At 34.8% G+C, this 18,177-nt stretch overlaps 1 protein-coding gene across 1 annotated transcript in view; it reads right to left on the reverse strand.

Moving 5' to 3' along the window:
* CERKL (CERK like autophagy regulator) overlaps positions 1 to 18,177 on the reverse strand; it is an 82,851-nt gene that overhangs the window by 38,857 nt on the left and 25,817 nt on the right. The window contains exon 2 of the mRNA XM_084892631.1: positions 6,318 to 6,554. Within this exon, the coding sequence (XP_084748757.1) occupies positions 6,318 to 6,554 (237 nt within the window). The remainder of the gene's footprint in view (positions 1 to 6,317; positions 6,555 to 18,177) is intronic.

Raw genomic sequence — 18,177 nt, forward strand, 5'->3', positions numbered from 1 at the left:
TCTCGGATCACTTTTTTGGTGCTTCAAGAGAACTACCTGTGTTTCAGAAAAACTACCCGTATTTCAGAAATAGTGCTCTTGCAGTAAATAACTTGTCCCTAAGGAGACAAGTGTTGCCAATTCAAAGAGTGCACAATCAAATGTCTGAAGCTATCATACTTTTGACATGTCACAACAGTTCATTTTAAATAATCATTATAATGTTGATTTCCAGTTTATTTTTGCTTATAAGTACAACATTTGGCAGCATATCCAACTAAAACTTCACATCATTCTGTTCTGCTAAGAAAAAATATCTTCCTAGTTTACAAAAATACGATTGATGACATTATCTTGGATTAAAAAAAAAAAAAAAAAAAAAAACAACCTAAAATATACTGCACCATGATTTTCTTATATAAGGCAACATAAGTATTAAGCAAAAATCAAAGTCTGAGTTTGGGCTATCAAGGAGCGCATCCAATTAAGACCAAATTATTATCACATGGAAAACAGATTTGACATCTAGTGGGAAACTAGAAAAAAATTACTCATATGTAAATAATTTTTCTATTTTCCTTATTTTTCATAGCTGAAAACTGAGTGAGACTGTTCAGTGAAAAGATAAGAGTAGGCTTCATTACAAGGACAAAATTTATTAAATAAATATGGCTCATTTATATTTGCCTATTTATAAAATTATCAGGTAGAAATGAAACAGAAAATTATCAGAAGTAACTCAAACCAGTGAGTGCTAAAAATACCTTTGTTAATTGTCTCTGGGTAACCATTAAGTATTAAAAATAATTCGCAAAACCTACATATACTAGCAAAACCCAATGGTCCTGTGCTATAAGGGTTCTTCTGTTTCCTTGATTATTTATATTTTTTAGTTCCAGTTATTATCTTCTCTGCCTATTTTAATATATGAGTATCCCCAAGATACTGTATTTAGTCCTCTGCTTTTTTTAAACTCTATATTACTTTCCTTGCAAGCTTTCATCTATTCCCATCACGTTAGCTCTTCTTCACCTCCTCATGTATTCTCAAATATAAATATGCTTAAAGTATAGATTTCAGAGTCTAGAAGGTTGGTTGGTTCAGGATCCAGAACTTGCAACTCACCGTTTCTAGGAAACCCAAATATGCAGAGACTGATCACACCCTAATTGAATAAAAATTAACATATCTAGTGTACACACATGCTATATTTAAAGGTTGTGCATGTTTGTCTTTGCATCACAGATGTAAAAAAAAAAAAAAAAAAAAAAAAAAAAAAAAAAAAAAAAAGGCAGAAAAGACATAAACGAGTTTCACCACAATGACTATGTGTTGGGCTTATCACTCACTACATATCAGCCTTAATCAATCACATTTTTAAAAACTATGTCTTTTTAATAATTTCAGAGAGGAAGGGAGAGGGAGAGAGAAGTAGAAATATCAATGATGAGAGAGAATCATTGACCGGCTGCCTCCTGCATGCCCCACACTGGGGATCAAGCCCACAACCCGGGCATGTGTCCTGACCGGAGAATTGAACTGTAACCTCCTGGTTCATAGGTCAGTAACTAAACACCAAACCATGCCAGTCAGGCTCAATCACATTTTTTTAAAGGCCCAAATTTATGAATCAACAATCAGTAGTTATAAACCTTACTAGTTTGTTCATATTTTCATTGTGGTCTTTAATACATTTATAATAAAAGTTTCCTTGTTTGTCCCGAAGGGCAAAAATGTTTTATCCAGGATTATATCTCATTCATTTCTGTACCCCCAACACTTAACACAGTGCCTGCTACAAAACGTGTGTTGGATAAATTAACCTATATTGCCTATTAGTGAATAAAGTTATGGTAACTTTTCTATTACTAAGAATTTTAAAAAATGCTATGCTTACCTGTGTAAAAGGACTTAACATATTTTCCAAGAAAAACACAAACCATGTTGAAACTCCTTTTTTTATATTTATAAATCCCATTCCTTCTGGTCAGTCTTTGTCAGTTTGCCTTTGAACTTAAAGTATTGTCAGTTAGCCTTAAACTTCTCCCCTTATTGTGATGCCAATTTGTTATTTCCTCAAAAATTCATCACTTCATATTCATTGCTCCAGTTCAACATATAAATGCACATATTTGAAAGTTACTCAATATCCAAATACACTAAAATTGTAATTGTTAAGCTAGTTAAACTAAAAGATGAAGTTGAGGCTTTCATGATTTTCTTAATAGAGGGGGAAAAGTGGAGAAAGATGCAAAAGGCTGGCAGGAAACAAATTCAATTTGCTGATTAAAGACAACATTCAAATAAACAAATGCAAAAAAAATTTTTTTTTAATCTGCTGGTCTTGCCACAGCACCAGTTAAAAGCAAGGTCTTGGATTTTAAATGGTGATGTCTAATATTCAATTGTGAGTCATTTCTATAGCCCACACCAACGCCCTACCAAACATTATGTTCTACCTATACTTCACTTTTAAGGTTACAGTCTTAGAATATTTTTCTTGGTTCTTTCTTTCACTTTCAAATCTATGTAGTCTAGATGTTCATTCAAGTGCCTGTCATCTGAGAGACAAACAATTGGCTCAATCCACATGCCATACATGCCTTCCTCTCTGGTTCTGATTTCCATGGAGTTTGGTCTATTTGTGGATTACCTTCCTGACTCACATCCATGTCCCTGCAGGGCGCTGGAGCCTCCACATTCATTTACGTGGGGTTAAGGTGACACTGTCTTTGTGGGGCTCAGGGAGGAGAAGGAGTTGGCTCCTCCCACAGGACCTGTATCCAATTGGGGGCACAGATGGATCAGACATTTATTCAGTCTGTCTTAAGTTAGATTTCTTCATTTTTATTAGATGATTTTAATCCTGTCTTGTTTTCTTTGTTGTTGTTGTTGTTGTTTTGCTTATCTATAGACATCTGCAAAAAAATAAGACTAGACCACCTTCTTACAGCATATACAAGAATAAACTCAAAATGGATTAAAGACTTAATAGTAAGACTCAAAACCATAAAAATACTATCAGAAAACATAGGCAGTAAAATCTTGGACAACTCTCATAGCAATATTTTTTTCTGATATATCTCCTCGGGCAAGGGAAGCAAAATAAATAAATAAATAAATAAATAAATAAATAAATAAATAAATAAATAAGACATCAAACTAAAACGTTTTGCACAGTGAAGGAAACCATCAATAAAATTAAAAAGGCAACCCACTGAATGGGAGGACATATTCTCCAATAATACATCTATCTGATAAGGGGTTAGTATTTAACATTGATAAATAACTTTTACAACTCAACACCAAAACAAACAATCCAATTGAAAACTGGATAAAGGATTTGAATAGACACTTCTCCAGAGAAGATATGCACATGGTCAATAGATATATGAAAAGATGTTCAACAGCACTAATCATCAGAGAAAAGCAAATTAAAACCACAATGAGATAGCAACTCACACCTATCAGAATAGCTATCATCAATAAATCAACAAACAAGTGTTGGGGAGGATATGGAGAAAAGGGAACCCTAGTGTACTGTTTGTGGGAATAAAGATTGGTTTAACCACTATGGAAAACGGTATGAAGTATCCTTAAAAAATTAGAAATGGAATTGCCTTATAATCCAGCAATTCTACTTCTGGGAATATATTTGAAGAAACCCAATACACTAATTCAAAAGGATATATGATATATGCACCCCCTATGTTCATTGCAGCATTATTTACAATAGCCAACATATGAAAACAACCCAAGTGCCCATCAACAGACAAGTGTATCAATCTATTTTACTTTAACCAATAAATCACTCTGTACTCCAGAACCATGCCAGAGAATATAACCGAATTTATTATAATACCTTTAACTCTTATCAAAATCAAAGGTACAAAAAGCAACATTCCCAAAAGATGAGAGCCTAAAATATATGTAATTCACCTATATTTTAACCCTAGACCAAGCCAAAACATCATTCATTAAGATGGGGGGGGGGGAGAATCTTTTGGATTTTTTTTTTTTACAAGCTCCTCTATTCCTATAAAATTGCTCTTATGAAATTAAACTTTGTTGTGATGTCCTATGCTTACTCACTATTGATTTGATGGGTGAGATCTATTGAGGATGTTGCCTCTCATACCTCACTCAGCTAGCCCTTCATAAGCTCCATGAGAACAGATAGCCTCAGACCTCCAGTGCAAGGAAGAGCTTTGCCTCTCCTAAAAGGACACAGTCTTATTTTATAGACCAGGCAAGACTCATGGGTACCTGCCAGTGTTAGAGAAGTTTATTAAGTTGATCTCATTAATGTTACATTTTTATTTTAGATTTTTTTAAAAATCTCCTCTGACATGAATTTAAAATAACACCATGAAAGGCCCATTAATAAAGTAGAATGTTTTAAGTTAAATATACAGGGTGGGGCAAACGTAGATTTACAGTTATTCATATGGAAAATAATGCAATTGTAAATAATAACGCAAGAATAAACTCTTTATTTTGTGTAGTCACAAATGTAAACCTATTTTTGACCCACCTCTAGGTATGTGTGTGTATATATATATACTTTCTCTGTTTTCTGGGAGATGAACTAAACTAAAGCTTCTGTGGTTTTCTATCTTCTTAAAAGGATCAGGTATCCTCGAAGGTCCCAAAGGGGCTAACAAGGAAGCATAGAGGCCTTAGTAACAGGTCACCTAGTTTTACTGTCACATCAGCTTATCTTTTATAGGTGCAACCTATCAGTTGGCTGCCCTTGACCAACTTAGGTCCTCAGTCTTTTTTTTTTTTTTCCAAGTTACATTTACATTGAAAATTATTTTATATTCGTGTCAGTGTACAGCATAGAGGTTGGACATTGTTATAATTTGTGAAGTGATCCTTCCAATAAGTCTAGTATGTACCTGGCACAACACCCAGTCTTCTTAATTAGTGATGCCTGGCCTGAAACGGCCTAACATCACCATGTGCCCGCTCTTCGTCTGGCACCCATCTCTGCCCTGTGTCATCTTCCTCCAAACTGCACCACCAACCACACCAGCTGCCTCTACCCTAATCAATCTGGCAAACAGAAAGAAATGAGCTAAAAAGAAAGCAAGATACACAAATCTGGGGGGGGGGGGGGGGGGTTGGAAATCCCAAAACTCTGTGTGGTTATTTAACAAGATACCTTCTAAAAATCCAACTTGCACTGTTTGAATTCATGATTTTATTTACGACATAAAATACAAATAACATACTGTCAGATACATTGACTTCATTAGGAGTTAGTATTCTAGTAAATATGTTCTCTTTTCTCTGATTATTTAACTTTAGAAAAATCTATCCTGAAATAAAAAATTTAAATATTATCTGCAAAAAAACACTCTTATTCTCAAGCCACACAGTACATATATGCACTTGCCATCATTGTATTAGGTATAAGGAAAAGAAATTCTAATATAAACTCGAGACATTCATAGAAAAATAAATATGCTTTCAAAAACTACTCTTAACTGAACTAAATTACTTAAGAACTGTGTTATTTCAGATTATCGAAGCTTCTACATAGAAATGGCCTTTCAAGAGTTACTTCCTGCCCTAACCAGTTTGGCTCAGTGGATAGAGCGTCAGCCTGTGGACTGAATGTTTCCAGGTTTGATTCCCATCTAGGGCATGTACCTTAGTTGCTGGTTCGATCCCCAGTAGGGGGCGTGCAGGAGGCAACTGATTGTTGTTTCTCTCTCATGGATGTTTCTAACTCTCTATCCCTCTCCCTTCCTCTCTGTAAAATCAATTTTAAAAAAAAATTTTTTAAAGAGTTACTTCCTATCTCATCCTATGAGGCCAGTATTACCCCAATACCAAAGCCAGACAAACATACCACAAGGGAAAAAAACAAAACACTACAGACCAATATCTCTTATGGATAATGATGTAAAAATCCTCAACAAAATAGTAGCAAAGAAAATTCAATAACATATTAAAAGAATATACCATGACCAAGTGGGATTTATTTCTGTATTGCAAGGATGGTTCAATGTATGAAAATGTAATTCACCACATTAACAAAATGAAGGGGAAAAAATATGATCTCAATCTATGTAGAAAAAGCATGTGACAAAATTTAATGCCCTTCATGCATATAACACTCAACAAATTGGAATTAAAAGGAAACTATATTAACATAAACTATATTAATATAGAAGGAAACTATATTAACATAAGGCCTAGGACATTCAAACCTGAGGATAAAACTTAAGAATTTCTGTACTCATAAATATCATACAATACCATGTTTAGATTAATAACTCACATCAAGGAAACTAGACTCATTAAAAATTCCCATAAGGAGTACTTACCTGCCAAAATTTTCTTGAACTGTTGAAACCATATGTTGCAGTGGTCTTCGCTTAAATTAATAAGATCGAGTGTAGAATCCTTTAATTTATTTCGTTCCTTTTTCAAACAGAAGAACAGTGTGATACCCAATAAAGTACCATTTCCACTAGCAAAATAACGCCGTTTCAGTTTGACAGAGAATATGTCCTTGAGTTCAATAAGTTCTTCCTTACATAGCAAGTCATACTTGGAATCACCTGAAAAGAAATTAAGTTTTCCAATCAAAACCATTGTGTCCAATCTACCATGCACAAATCATAGTGAAAACCTAGAAAATCTTTCTCATTTGTAATCTTACTGATTGTCCTTTATGTCAATCTCTATATAAGATGGGAAGGAAAGACAAGAAAAATTGGATCTGTTTTCCCAAGATTTAAAAATAGAAAAATGGAAGACAGTCTCTGCCACTCAAGGCCTAGGATATTCAAAACATGAGGATAAGAACATAAAGCAACATTTCAGCAATAAAAATGGATATGCCACTAGAGTCTCTGTGCTACTAATATGGACAGAGTAGAGTTAGTGGAGAGAACAAAATGCATTAATAAAACTGGGTAACATTTAAAGGAAAGAAAATGTACATTCTAGGTAAAGTAACACATGCACAAAAGAAGGCAGAGTAAGATTATCATGATTAGAAAATATGAATCTCTGCTGATCTAAAAAGAAGGTTCCACTGGAATGTTACCACAATCAGACTTTATTTTATAGAGGTTTGAATTTTTATTGTTTAACCACAGATCAGAAAATAATTATTGTAGTAAAGGACCCTTCCAATTAACTCTCAAAGTAGGAGTGTCCTTTTATTTTGCAAAAGTAATTCTAAGCTTCTACTCTGGCCAACATGGAATTACAGGCACTGATTTTGCCTTCGCTCTGGCCACCACCTTCCATCTCCGCTCTGGCCGGAACCTTCAGTGTTTGCTTCAGCCAGAGCCTTCCGTCTTCTCTGCTCCAGCCAGAGCGCCACTCCTGAAGCTCCATCTGCCTCCCACCAGCCCCCTCATAGCAGGCATCCCACCCCACCCTGCTGCTCCAACCCTGCATATGCAAATTAACCCATCACCTTTGTTGGGTTAATTTGCATGCTCACTCCTGATTGGCTGGTGGGCGTTACGGAGGTATTTCTCTTTTATTAGTGTAGATAATAATGAAAACATTCAGATTATATAAGTGACTGATCTAAAGAAATAACACTCATATACATTTTAAATATCACTAATGAAACAATAATGGCATCTAAGTTCAGTTGGAAATACTGAGTAAAGGATGATTTAGAATAGGGGTGTCGAACTCAATCAGAGAAGGGGCCAAAATCTAAAATCCAGCCTAAATCGCGGGCCAAATGGTTTACTGAACAGTCATAAACTGACAATGTCATAAACTGACAGCGGAGTGCAGTGATGACAGCGCGGTGCGGGCCACATTGCAAGGCCTGGCGGGCTGGATTTGGCCCTCGGGCCTTGTGTTTGACACATGTGATTTAGAATTAGTTAATCTTTAAAAAAAAAAAAAAACAGAAAAAGAAAAAACAGAGCCCTATATCTTAATGTACACCAATATATCTAGATTAGATAAAATTATGTATAACCATAAGTTAGTGAAGCCCTTAGTATGACAGTATAGGCAGATATACAAAGACTGAGAGACTTCCCATAAAAGTTATTTAATGCCTATAAAGTCCTAGGGACCCATAAATGGAAGTCACAAGCAAAGGTGGCTAACTGGGCAGAAATATGCACAACATATGACAATTAAATAATCTATTTAATCAAGGAAAGAAACACTTTGGTGGGAAAGCACATAAAAGACCCATGACAGGAATTACACAAAAGAAGAAATGCAAATTGACCAGTGAACATATGAGAAAGTTCAATCTAATTAGTAATCAAAGAAATGCAAATCAACACAACAAGATATCATTTTTTTTGCCTTTTAGATTGGCACAAGATCAAAAATAATGCTCAGTGATGATTTGGGTAAAGGCAGCCTGTCCCAGTGCTGGTGGGAATGCAATAATGTAACTGCTGGAGAACAAGCTGGAAATAGGTATCAAAGATTTTAAAATGTTAATTGCAGCAGTATTTATAATAGCAAACGACTTGAAGCAATATTCACGTTCTTCAATAGAAAGATGGTTGGGTTAATCTTCCACAGCTCATAAATGAGCAAATTAGATCTGTGTTCTGATATGGAAAGGTATTCGTGTTAAGAGATATAAATTAGTGGAATAAAAGCAGTTACAAAAAAACCTGAGGGATTTGACCTCACTCCCATTAAAAGTAGAAAAGAAATAAATCCAGTGGAAAACACATAACAAACTTAACATTGGTTACCTATTAAAAGAGAAATGCTATAGAGAGTATGAGATTAATATTTTCCTATAAACTTCCATAATTTTCCCTTTCTATAATCAACACTATATTCTACTAGAGGCCTGACGCACAAAATTCATGCCAGGGGCTCAGCTCTAACAGCACCTTGAGGCCCTGCAGCCCCACCCCCCACCCACTGGTTGTCCTGGAAGGTCATTCTGGAAGGTCATCTAATTAGCATATTAGCTCTTTATTATATAAGATGCTTTTTTACAAATGTAGAAAAAAGTAAATGCTTTAAAATATGCATCAATTTTTAAATATATTTTATTGATTTTTCACAGAGAGGGAGAGGGATAGAGAGCTAGAAACATCAATGAGAGAGAATCATCGACCAGCTGCCTCCTGCACACCCCCTACCGGGGAATGTGCCCACAACCAATGTACATGCCCTTGACCGGAATCAAACCTGGGACTCCTCAGTCCGCAGACAGATGCTCTATAAGCTGAGCCAAACCGGTTTCGGCAAAATATGCATCTTTTTTATTTAGTGATTTACTTCCAGTAATTTACTCTAAGAAAATAATGTGCACAATTTAGCTAAGAGGATGCTTACCCAAGCATTATATGAGTGAAACTTGGAAACAACCTAAATGTGCAATAACAGTATTGATTCTGTAAAATAAATATATTCATATAAGAATGCTATTCAGCCATTAAAATGTATAAATCCAACTTGAAAATTATCTAAAATAGTATAGCACAATTCCATTACTGTTCTGGATATATTTATTGAATACGTAATATATGTGTAATGATTTTTATATGCACACATACATGAATGTGCATATGAAAAATTGGAAGGATAGTGAGATTATTATATAGTTTGTGTATTTGGATTTAAATTTTTTCTGCAAAAATATTTCTGCAATTAGTTGAAAGATTATTTCCTTTGCTCATCCCAAAATAGTTCCTGATATTATTTATTCTAATTTTTAAAAGCCCATTCCCTAAAAAGTAAGAGTAGCTAATATTTAATAAGAATATTCTAAATGCTAGACATGGTCCTAAGAACTTTATGTGTATTATCTCATTTAATCCTCATAACAACTTTATGTAGTAGATGCAATTTCCTAAAAGAGAAGAAATTCAGAACAGAATTTAAGTAACTTTTCCATGGTCTTACATCTAGTACGAGGCAGATCCAAGATTTAAATCCAAGCACTTTGGCTGGTGTTTACAACTCCTTCCCAATGCTGAACGGGAAGTAAGGACCTTCAAGTAAACACACACACTCTCATCAGACCTTGGCTGTCATCCTGGCTGGTGTGGTTCAGTTGGTTGAGCACTGTCCCATGCACCAAAAGGTCCAATGTTCAATCAGGGCACTTGCCTGGGTTGCAGGCTCAATTCCCAGTAGGGGACCTGTAGGAGGCAGTAGATCCATGTCTCTCTCCCTTCCTCTCTCTCTCTCTCTCTAAAATCAATTTTTAAATATGTGTCCATTAACTGAGTAGTATTTCATCAGAAACTGAGGTGTCTTTCAAGGAGATGGAAGGTTAGATTGCAGCAACCAGGAGCTCCCAGAAATAATTCTGAAAATTTTCATAACTCTCTGAAAGGTTACTTCCTGCTTTCCCTGCTCAGGCTTCCAATGGCTTTTTCCTCGTTTGCCCACAAATTCAAATTTGGAGTTTTTATATAAATGATCTCTTTGCCAATGTGACAAGAAGAGACAAGAAAGAAAAAAATAAAAGATTTAGAATAAGCATTTTGTTTCTACTTGAAAGGAAAAAAAAGGGTAATATATTTATGAATAAAATAGTGTTTTGTTTTGTTTTTTGTTTTTTTGTTTTGTTTTGTTTTGTTTTGTTTACCAATTTCTAACTATAGGCAAATGTTCTTCAGGAGCTATATAAATCTCTCAGCTGCCAATTTCCTGTATAACAACACTGATGTGTTATTTATTTCTGCAACGTTAATCATTTCCATTACATGAATAAATCTGCCCAGTTCTCTCTAATCAAGGGGTTCACTTGACTTTCAATATAACTTTTAGAACATGTGAAGACATGGATAACATTAGTTTTAGATAAAATTGTATAACATTAGTTTTAGATAAAATTGTATTCAGGAATAAAGCCTGTTCAATCTGTGAACTTGAATTTAAGATGTTTTAATTTAAAGGCTTGGAACTGTCTAGCTGTTGTTTAATCGCTCATCAGATTAGGTGGTGCTTTTCCAGTCTCTGTTTGGTTTGTGAAGTTCCTGACCAGCTGGCTCCATGGGGCAGCAGGACGTTGGTTTCCTTGACTTGAAAGAGCTCAGACCAAAGGTCCTCAGGTTTCTGGTCGGGAAGCCCTCAGGCTAACCCTCAGTGAAGTAGAAGGTTCTGGAAACCATCTGACAGGATAAACTGAGAATCTAAGAAAGTCACTGTTTCTCCTCAACCCCCATGACAAACACTCACTCTTAGAATACACAAATATCTGTGAGAAATGAGACGGAAGGGGGAAGAAGGGAGAGAAACCACATTAAGAGGGAAGACTGTTGTCTATACAAATTGAGCACTTATATACACCCCCTTGTAGCAGTAAGTTAAGTTGGACTTAGATTCGCTTTCTTCTCCATGAGAATCAGGAAAATACTGCTTTTTATTTACAAGTGATTTTATTTATAAATGCTGACAAAATGTGGGTCTTATATCTCTGCTTAATTCTTCCCCCGTGAGATAGCTGCTCTGATCCCCTTTTTAGCCCCCAGTTATAGCACAACCAGTTTCTGCCACAAATAAAAGCAAATGTTTTCATGATTGTACGCAAAAGTCACAATTCCATGTACAATTTAACACAAGCAGGCAGTATGTTAAAAATAAAGAACATAATTTGGGGTCATGTATTTTAAATATAACTTTAATTTTATACCTTAATTGGTAAAATGTATATAAAGTAAAACTTTAATCATAAATTGACACTTGGTAACAGTAGATAAAAATATGGAAATCATCTGTGGCCACTTATTTCTTAGAGATGATAAGAATTATAGCCTTACAGATGATGTATAATTTTGCATTGTGGTATGTGTTATTATTTTAAATCTATGGGTTCATTCCCATTGTATTGGTTCTAGCTAGTTTTTTTTTCAGAACATTAACTGTCCTCTCACATTACTTACGGAGATACTGGGACCATCTGTTCTTGCCGGGGATTTAAGTATACATCTATTGGATATCATGCTATTTATTTAATTCAGCACCCACTTCCTATTGTTGTATTTTCTTGGGGGAGAAAGTCAATTTAATTACATGAAATAAAGATAGCCGCTCCTGGCAGGTTACCCTGTCACCATGAGAGCAAAGCAGAGCCTGCCTAAAGTAGGTTACGGTGGTTAACAAGGAGAGTAAAACCAGCAGCACTTAAGAATATTTAGCAAAGGTTTAATAAAAATAGAACAGTGAATGGAACTTTAAAAAATATTACTGTAAGCCCCGGGCTTGTCTAAATCAATCTTGGCACATCTGTCTGATGCAGACCGTAAACAGGATTAGAGCTGGATTTATCTGCTTGGCGCTAATTGTGCTCACAGTTTCTGCACATGTCCACCCTTTCAAACACTGCCTGGAACACAAGCCTGCCTGAGAGATGACTCCCACTGCACAGTGTACACACACACGGTATATTAGATGGTTAAGCAATGTGATGTCTAACCATTTTTTTTTTTTTGGCTCTTCAGAATTACTTATCTAATCCCCTAATTAAAAATACAAAATTCTGTTTGAATACACCACATACTGAGATAAATCTGTGAAGCAAGGGACCAATAAATTTGAATACACTTTAATTGTAAGAAGAAAACACAATTTAATTGTTAATAATCAGGTTAAACTAGGGTTTAAACAAATAGGGCTGCTCCTGTTGCTTACTGAAAAACCATCACAATGCATTATTATTATCTTCAAGAATTATGACACAGAATTTGTTAGCAGGAAGGCTTAAGTTTCTAAATATATACATATCAAGAGTGACAAGAAAAAGCATTTAATCTAGTAAAAGAAGTAGAGGGAACTTTAAATTTATCATTTACAGAGAGAAATCAAGAAGCAGAGAGAAATTGATACTCAAATACTCAAAATAAAAAAAATATATTTTTATCACACCAAATTAAAAAAAAGTCAATGATTACTTTATAGCTCATAATTTCCTCCCACTAAGTCATGAGTAAATAGCTTAGATACTTCTCTTAAGAATTTAAGCACTTGAAGATATTTTTTTTTTTTGCATGAAATCCAAAATGAACTTAAATTTTGTTCTTTGGGTTGAGGATTTGAAATGTAGATAATAAACATGTAGTAATACAAGTCAACATTTAATGCCTATGATACAAAGTGATATTAGCAATTTTAAATCATGAAGTCTATGCCCAATCATAAATACCTCATAATACCTATTTTAACAAAGAGTATAATTGAAAATTTAACCTGACTTCCAATCATAGGCAATCTTCTGTTCTAAAGCATTTTTCTTGATATATTATTTATTCATGTTCCAAATGTCTCAGTGAGCTTTCAGAAACCAACTTTCCCCAAAAAACATCTACCATTAATAAAAGGTATATGTATAATACTGTTGTTTTATACCGACAAATAATCAGGAGAAATTGGCAAATTAAGTCAATCACTTAAATACTTAAACCAAAACAGCTTCATCAGCAATTCTCAATGTGTGGTCTTAGAGGGTAAACAGGGTCACACTGATTCTTATCATAATATTTTCTTTTTTCACCATGTTAGCATTTGCACTAATAATGCAAAGCCAACAGTGGTTAAAACTCTTGATATATGTAAGAATAAAGGCAATGACATCAAATTTTACTAGTAATTATTGCCATCTTTACCATCTCAAATTCAATTTTTTTTAAAAAGTTTCACTTAACTGTTCTTGATGAACAGTTCTGACACTTTATTTTTTTTAACTTTTGAAAATCTCTAGGCTTGAGTATATTTCTTTCTTCTATTATGTGTGATGAAATGGGAAATATGCATAAAGAATTTATGCCACCCTACCTGGTTTGGCTGTGACTAGAGCGTTGACCTGAAGACTCAAGAGTCCCAGGTTTGATTCCAGTCAAGGGCATGTACCTTGGTTGCAGTCACATAGCCAGTAGGGGGTGTGCAGAAGGCAGCTGATCGATGTTTCTCTCTATCCCTCCCCCTTCTTCTCTGTAAAAAATTAATAAAATGTATCTTTAAAAAAAATTTATGCCACATATGAAAGGAATGGTTCTCTCCAAGAAAAGCACTTACACCATTTTAGTTGCAGCTGAACTAGCTAGTTTTTGTGGAAAACCAATTTTATTTGAGAGGTCAACTAACAGACTATGGTATTTAGATGCTAGTATTTAGCAAACATTTTCTGGGAAATGAGAAGAGTCCAGCTAGTCAGTCAAGAAAAAACAACAGAGAATGTTTGTTGCCAATGATAAAATTCAAGCTTTAGCCAAAACCGGTTTGGCTCAGCGGTAGAGCGTTGGTCTGCGGACTGAAAGGTCCCAGGTTCGATTCTGGTCAAGGGCATGTACCTTGGTTGCGGGCACATCCCTGGTGGGGGATGTGCAAGAGGCAGCTGGTCGATGTTTCTCTCTCATCGACGTTTCTAGCTCTCTATCTCTCTCCCTTCCTCTCTGTAAAAAATGAATAAAATATATTTTTTTTAAAAAGTCAAGCTTTAAAGCAAAAATTAGAATTTAAAAAATCTATAACTGCTACATGAACTTGACAGATTCCCAATACTTAAAGAACTTTCTGATGAGACTGGCAGTGATATTAGTGTATTTGATATATTTTAAACATTGTATAACAAAATGTGTCAACATTTGGAAGCTCTTTTTAACTCAGTACACCAATTTTCCAAATAGCCAATGCAGGATGTTATAAAATCAGGCATGAGTAAAATATTCATTCAAAGTGCAAGACATGCCTATAAATTTTCACATAGATTATGAAAGGTAGTATGTTTTCCAATTTTGCACTGTAACTAACCTTTGAGATATAAGCACTTAAGTTTTGTTGTAGTAGCAAAGAAAGATAACCACAATTATCTGAAAACATCATTAAAACATTTTTCTAAACTCACATCTGTGTGAAACTGGATTTTCCTTATATACTTGAACTAAATAACATATTCACAACAGACTGAATGAAGAAGCAATCTTAAGAATTCAGCTATCTTCTATTAAGACTTCTAATAAAGGTATGACTTCTATTAAAGAGATAAATCTTAATTTTAAAATGTTTCTGTTAGAGCCCAGCCAGTGTGGCTCAGTGGCTGAGTTGTCGCACCCTCCAACCAGGAGGTCATGGTTCCATCCCAGGACATGGCAATACGCACTGTTTTCTGGCTCAGTAGGAAGTGTGCAGGGGGCAGCTGATCAATATTTTTCTCTTATCATTAATGTTTCTATCCCCCTCCTTTCCTCTCTCTGAAATCAATAAAAAATATTTTTAATAAGATTTACAAAAATATAAAAATAGTAAAGTGGCATTGCTTTACATTACAGTTTTTATAAAATACTATAATAAAAAATATGTTAAAATGCAATAACCATATTACTGTTATTTTTAATGAATTAGTATTTTAAATGTTTAATGTCTACTCAATAAATATTAATGACTGTAACTTACATAAACAAAAACTCTTTGTGGTTTCTAATAATTTAAGAGTATAAAGGGTCCCCAAGACCAAAAGCTTGAGAACCGTGATAAGCTTCGTGGAGATAGGCATAACCTTAAGAAAACAGCCAGCAGATGGTATGACTCATGCATTTTTTCCTTCATCACCTTGTGTCAAATAACTAAGATTTTATTATTACATTAATATTTTAGACTATCTATGCAACAAGTCCCTATAATATCTGAAACATAGTTTAAAAACTTTGAAATTCATATTTTATATTTCATCTTAATATTTCACATTCTATAGCCTGACTTTATCATGCAATGGCATTTTCACCTCAGCAAAGGCACTATGTGCTACTTGTGTTGAGACTATTTATTCTTTGATTTTACTATCTATCTATTTGCCTCTGTCATTTTTTATGTCTTCTTCCATCCCAATTCCATAAAAAAATCATAAACTGGGAGTCTCTGAGAATGACAACGACAGAAAATATGGCCTTATTTGATTCTGTTCATGACCAGTTCAGGTATGTAGTTCATATACAGCATACCAGGTGATCTTTGTACAGATTCCCCCATGAAACGCAAAGATAGGGTAATTGGTCTTTTTCTCGTTTCTCAGCAATTCAGTTCAACAATATCTCCCTCATCTTCCTCATCTCTAATCTCTGTATCCCAGCACTTAGCTCAATTCTTCAAACACAGGCTAGGCTTTCCATAAAAGCTTGTTGCTGACTGTATTTACAATCAATCAGATAATATCTTAACCATACTACATGCATTTCTTCCTTTGCCCCTTTGCCCCTTCATTCCCAGTAAAGCCTTTTTGACTCCAATCTTTTCAAACATTAACCATCTGTCCAAGCACTGGTAAGCTCCTACTCCAAGAGACATCCTTCATTTCCCAGTTCTTCTCAACTCCTACAACACAGTTGAGATTTAGTCAGCTATCAGAAGTTTCTAAGTTACCAGAAGGCAAAGACATGAGTCTTCGAAAAGCTGTTACAGTTATATGTATAATTTTCCATATTAATTAAATATTTTTTCAAAAATGGTGGTGGGAGGAAAGGGTTAGAGAAAGATAAGATGGTAATAGTTTAGGGTAAGCCCAAAGGTGTCCTTTCATTTAATGTATTTGAACACCTACTACATTCCAGGCACTTCTGTGTATATATTAAAATGATCCTATTAAGGTAACAATTTTCATCAAGGTTAAGGAGTTCTTTATCTTTCGTGGCCCAAAAGTTACTGGACTGTGGAAATAGGACTTGATCTAAGCCACAATAACGTCTTCTATTGCCACCACCTAAGGACAATGCTTGGGTATGGGCTTCCTGCTAGATAGAGGCCCTCCCATCTCAGTCCAAGCTGACTCACTGACACTCCTTTCTTCTGAGGCCCTTGAAAATAGCCACATTGACTTTGCTTTCACCTCCACTACTATCAATCAGTGCCCTGCCTGTGTCGGTCAGATCCCCGTGACTTAACAGTAGTCCAGTAGTCTCAGTGACGATGCCACATAACCCTCCAGTTAATCTGAAGAGTTTTGCTCCTGAAGGACACTAAAAGGCTTACTTCCATACCACTCTCACTCAGTTTTCCCCCTGAAGACTGTCACTATTTGTTCTTAAGAAGAAATTCAGAATAACTACTCAAAATCCAGGGTATTTGAACTTGGCAAAGGCAGATCTGTGTTGTTGAAAGGGAGCAGAACCATTACATGGGAGATTAAAGTAGTAGACATTTTTAGTTGATGAAGATGAGTCCTAGTACCAAAAAGGAAGAAGTTCATTTAGGGTGCTTGGTAGCTAGGAACAGAATGCCAGCCACTATCCAGAAATCAACTGAAAAAGATTCACCTAATCAACCCCAGGTTATCCAAACTAATCACCAGTCCCCCTTCCTGGTGCTGGAGGAGGCCACATGTGGTCAAGGCAATCACTGGGGATGTGGGGGTGGGGAAGAGGGGGAGGATAAAGAGAAATTGCCAGAAGCTATATATACTGAACATTCAAAAGTAAACTAAAAACAAATACATATAACTCAAGATGTTCTAAAAAATATTTGTAAGCCTTTATATATTTATTTGATGAGGATTTACAGTCCTAGACTTGGTGGAGACAAAAGTGATTAAAAAAATTTAATATAGCTTATCATGGTTTTATTAAAAAATCCAACATAATAACATTTAAGACAAAGTTCATGTTTATTTTTAATATGTTAGGCACATGGAAGATATAGCCCTTTATCTCATTTCCACCACTAAAAGTATATACTTGACAAAAAATATTTCTAAAACACTAGCTAAATGAATCCAATTGACTAAAAAAGAAAAATTATTGAAAGAAAAATTACCTATAAAATGTAGTCAAATTTTCCAACTTTCTAAATTATTTTCAATTGAACTTAGGCAAAATGTAAAGGAACAATTAAGTCTTAACGAACACACACAAATATTAAATTATGTCGGTCGGCTGATATCATTTAGGCTCAATGATATTCACACAAAATAGGATCCTCCATCTACCTATTAGAAGTAAAACAAAATTTTGAATCCCATTTTGGAGCAGAAATTAGAGAATATTATTTTTTTTCTGAAAAAGACTTAAATTGCTTCAAAGAGTGTGACATGAAAATAAACTCAATGTTTTGACCTTCGCATACTACCTATGATATTTACACACGAGTGTTCCCAATTAAAGTTTTAAAAATAATACTTCCTTTTCCATGTTTTTCACCATTCTATAGTTTCTACAGGATAGTTAGTGCTGTAATAAAAGGCCAATGTTAAAGGAAAAGGTAAGAAAGTATTACCTGATAATGTAAATTTTA

The sequence above is a fragment of the Pipistrellus hanaki genome (assembly GCF_964339955.1).
Source record: "Pipistrellus hanaki genome assembly, chromosome: 8".
Lineage (NCBI taxonomy): Eukaryota > Metazoa > Chordata > Mammalia > Chiroptera > Vespertilionidae > Pipistrellus > Pipistrellus hanaki.